This window comes from Sinocyclocheilus anshuiensis, unplaced genomic scaffold (assembly GCF_001515605.1).
Source record: "Sinocyclocheilus anshuiensis isolate Anshui unplaced genomic scaffold, SAMN03320099.WGS_v1.1 scaffold627, whole genome shotgun sequence".
Taxonomy (NCBI): Eukaryota; Metazoa; Chordata; class Actinopteri; order Cypriniformes; family Cyprinidae; genus Sinocyclocheilus; species Sinocyclocheilus anshuiensis.
In genome coordinates, this window is record NW_015549703.1 from 319253 (window position 1) to 323960 (window position 4708).

The 4708-nt window shown below is 38.1% G+C and overlaps 1 protein-coding gene across 1 annotated transcript in view; it reads right to left on the reverse strand.

Moving 5' to 3' along the window:
• The window catches only part of LOC107660582 (collagen alpha-1(XVIII) chain-like), a 96669-nt gene extending 95893 nt beyond the window's left edge, over positions 1-776 (reverse strand). Inside the window, exons 1-2 of the mRNA XM_016449919.1 lie at positions 640-776; positions 472-545 (exon numbers count right to left, since the gene is read on the reverse strand). Of these exons, the coding sequence (XP_016305405.1) occupies positions 472-545; positions 640-650 (85 nt within the window). The 5' untranslated portion in view covers positions 651-776. The remainder of the gene's footprint in view (positions 1-471; positions 546-639) is intronic.
• Between the last annotated feature and the right edge of the window lie 3932 nt (positions 777-4708).

The following is a 4708-nucleotide window of genomic DNA, read 5'->3' on the forward strand; positions in this document are numbered from 1 at the left end:
TAGATAGATAGATAGATAGATAGATAGATAGATAGATAGATAGATAGATAGATAATTTAGAATTGGCAAAAAATATATATTAATTGTGATATTTAAATTTATTAATGAAAATTTTTTGAAGTAACATGTAACAAAATATATAAAAATACATATTTCAAAATTAGCCTATAATTTATTTGGGGTGGGACAGAAAAAAAATCCTTATTGTTGTCTTAAAATTACAGACAGACAGACAGATAGACAGATAGACAGATAGATAGATAGATAGATAGATAGATAATCATAACGGCCAACAAGTAAACTAGAATGAACTTTAAAAAGTCACATTATACGCTTGTCATTCTGCTGTCTTTGATCAACTACTACTGTAGAACTACAGAATATAAAGTCTGTATCTCTCGACTTTCCAGAAAGTCTTGGGACACACGTGCCTGTGGTCCATCTCGCATCCCTGTGTGGATCTGTACTCACCTCTCCACAGCGACGCAGCCGGTGACAGAGCAATGAACACGCAGCAGAGGAACCGCTCCAGAAACGCGAGACACCTGCAACCATGAACCACAGCTGTTTTTTGTTTTGTCCATCTTTGTCATTTACAGTCCAAAAAGCTTTTCTGTAAAGTGCATTTCTAACTTATACCTTCTTGCCATTTCAGTTTGTACAACTTATCTGTTCCGACAGCTACATGGGACCCTGGTTGGAAGGTGCAGGAGTTTCCCGCTTTAGAGTTAGCAGAGACCTCGCGCCGGTGCAGCAGCTGATGAGAGTGATCCGGGAGCCGCACTGATGAAGGAGACGGAGCGGGAGGACAGCGGCGCACGAACAGTTCACCAGGAATCCGCTGGGTCCTAAAGCCTACCCGGGCTGCTGGATTCTCGAAGTAGATATAACTGCAGACCGGAGAACTCCAAAATGGGGCGTGAACTCCAAAAGTGGGCAGAACCTCCAAAATGGGGCGGGGTCTCCTCGCTCAAAGACTTTCACCATTGGCTCTGGCTCCAGCCAATTGTTATTGACTTACATTTCAAAATAAAACTTTATAAATTAAACATTGTTTCTAGTTGATCTAAAATAAAATATGCTATATAAGTAAATATTCTCCGTGAGAGCAGAGCCCAAAGCTCGTGGCCAGTGTGGAGTTTGAACCTCTGCTTCATGATATAAACGATATAAACGGGAATCACCCACAAGCTCTCCCACGGGCGTCAGCGCAGGGGAAAGATTTTACTCTATCGATTTGTTTTAAGCAACGGGGGCATCCCGGGGCTCGAAAGACTGTGCAGTCAATCTCACTGGTTAAGGTTAGGGTCAGGTGTGGGGTAGGTTTAGGGGTTAGCATTTTTTGTAGCATAGTGTAGGAAATCAACACTTTAATTGACAACCAATAAAATCTTTAGAATCAGCTGTGGGGCGGAGTTTGCACTGAAGTGGATTGGGGGGAAAAAGTGCGCATGCGTGTCATGTGCCTGTCTGTCAATGGGAGGAAGCCACGCCCTATTTTGGAGCTCCCACCCCGTTTTGGAGTTCCCGCCCCCATTTGGAGATCTCCAGGCTGCAGTTATACCCTTCTCGGACAACCCACCTACCTGCTCTCAGCCCCTGTGACGCCACGAGCTTCCATATCAAGTACGGAAGCCCTAAGAGATCATGCATTTTATGTTTTCTCTTGTTCGGCATTTATTAATATTAGTCAATGTTAATTTAAACGTTACATTATTAAAACTTGTTAACATTATGCACTGTGAACTAACAAACGATAAACAGTAATATTTTCACTAACACTAAAGATTCACTAAAGATTAACAAATGCTTGCTCATTGTTAGTTAATATTAGCTAATGCATTTACTTATGTTAACAAATTTGACCTTATTGTAAAGTGCTACCAACCTAGTTCACCCAAGAATTTTGTTTGCATTATTAGCATTATTGTACTGTTTTCCCGTGACCTCAGCATAACAAAAGTTGTTTTCTTAAGAACTTGACTCTTTTTATTTTTTTATTATTTTTATTTTAATAACTGTTTTCTTGAGATCTCAAAATGCTTTAGTTTTTTTCCTGATTTAGAAATACAAAACCTATTTCTAAGTGCAATATGGATGACCGAATTGATCAGAAGAATGTTTTTTCTTCCTGTGAGAAACCTAAGTCATGATCACAAGAAAACAAGACAGAAAAAGTTGTCTTCAAAAAGTGTTCTTTTGGGAAAAACATGTTTTTTACCATCAGAATAGATAAGTAAATAATGTACAAAATTAAAATTCCTGGGTGAACTAGTAACATTAGGTAACATTAGTAAATGCATTAGCTTCTGTGAACTAACAATGAGCAATATATATTTTAAATAATCTTTATAAATGTTAGTTAATAAAAGTATAATTTCAATTGTTTGTGCATGTTAGTTCATGGTGCATTAACTAACGTTAATACTTTTTGAAATGAAATTGTTGCATATTTTGTGTGAACAGAGCAAATATGTAGTTAAAAAATAATATTATTGTTAATCATATGGCTTTATCTGCAAGATTGCAGAAACCTGTGTGGGGGAAAAAACTTTATGGATTTCTTTGATGACGCTAGATGAGTGTTGGTTTTGCAGTCTTTATTTGATAGCACTGCCAGCCTGTTGGCAGACAGATAAATCACAGTAAATCACTGGCATCGCTGTTATTAAATGATAAGTGTGTAATATCTGCGCCAATGTGGCACCTAACAAAAATGCAAAACAATTCGCCAAACAGATTGCTAATTTTGTTTGCTGACACTAGGGGTGCAAAAGTGAATTGGCATCACCGAAGTGATTGGCAAAAATAATGACAATTTCAAACAGGTTTCCTAAAGAACTCCCTGTCAAACATTGGTCACCAAGTGGCTAGTCCTGCTGCAAACTCACACCCTTGGTTGCGTCAATGTAGCCATATCAGGTTGGTTGAAACAGAGCAATGTTTTGATAACCAACAAAACCTTACCTACAGTTGTCTCTGCATGTTAAACTTGGATAGCATATTGTATTTTAACAATATGACATCACCTTGTTTGTACTGAGGAACATTTTGAACTGCCATTAATAAAAGGGGTCAACAAAAAAGAAACAAATCTGATCCTGTCTCTGAATGGGAACTATTTCAAATGTTTACAGAGTTCCTCCTATGCTTCCAGCCCTAATTTGTCTCCCAGATGAACTTGTCGCCGGCGCTCTTGAGAGAAGCATGACCTAGAGTGCAATTTTAACTTGGGGTTACATGGTGTGCTTGTGCAATGCAAAGGATAAGACGAAGTCCATTGTGAGCAGAGTGCTTCTCACACATAAAAGTTAATCACTTCTCAAATATGTCTGTCACTGTCTGGTATGCTGTCAGTTAGAATGGATTCATAAAATCAGAATCCAGATAAGACGTGTCCAATGAGCGCAAGACATTGAATTCTTAGGGATTGCTCTTTCGTGACCACTTTGGGTAAACATGCTTCTAGACATAGTATGAGATTAAGCAAAGACCCTTTTAAGAGTGATCACAAAATATTTCCGCTTTCTTTCAAGTTGAACTCAGACCGCACATTCTTTACAACAAGTGCGAGGTAAAAGAACCTGTTGCCCAATCAGATTTATACACCAGTGTGAACTGGGTCAATAAGAGTGCAGCTTTTGTTTTCCCAGTCAGGTCAGCTTTCTTGGGAACAGCGGCTCACCCAGAGAGGAAGAGGAACAGACACACACACACACACACACACCCTCAGGTTCGGAAACACCGACTGGCACACACATGCATGCATACAGCAGGAAGGCCGCCTCATCAAAGCATCTCCAGCATGTTCTCATTATGAGCATTCTGCACCATGGGTAACCTCTCAGTGAGGAGGAGAGGGAGGAGATGGGGAGGATCGCCGAGGAGTCTGATGCTAGTTAAGTCCAGTCACTGCCTCTGGAGCTAAAGCTGTGATCAGCAGTTTGTGGGCTGCTGTTCAAACATGTTCGCAGCCCTGATGAGCTTAGCATTCCTATAAAAGCAAATAATGCATTAAGAACATGGCAGAGAAATATATGAGTATGTATAGATTAAGGTACATGCAAAATATTCAGCATTCTATCACCACAATCATATCTTTCTTCTTTACTAGAACCTACCTTTCCTTTCTTTTCTTTCTTAACTTATATAAGACAGAGACACATTAAAGAGTAATGATAAAGAGATTTATGTTTAAACTGGCATTTTATCATTACAAATGATGTTTATAAATTTACAGTCCCTCTGGTAGAATCAACAGACTCAACAAAAACAAACTAAAAAGTATGTTAAATGGTAATAGAACAAAAACAAGTAATGTGTGTACATGGGTTCTATTCATTGCCATTAAAGTGAAATAACTGAACAAACATAGGAGCCTGAGAAAAATACTAATTTTAGAAGAAAATTTCAGACGGCACTTTGAGGCTTTTGCATCTGAACTCTTCATATTCATATTTTTATTTATACAGCTGTATATACAAGTAAAAAATGCACATATCTGTACATTAATCTTCTGTTCCATTCATGACGCATTATTATTAATATTATTATTATTATTTATTTTTAGTTTTTTCTTTAGTCTTATTTAAATGTTCTTTCTGTTCTCATGTCATATGTATGTATGTATGCATGTACCAAGAGCTCCTAAAAAACCACAACAACTTCCTTGTGTGTTTGCACACACTTAATAAAGCCAATTCTGATA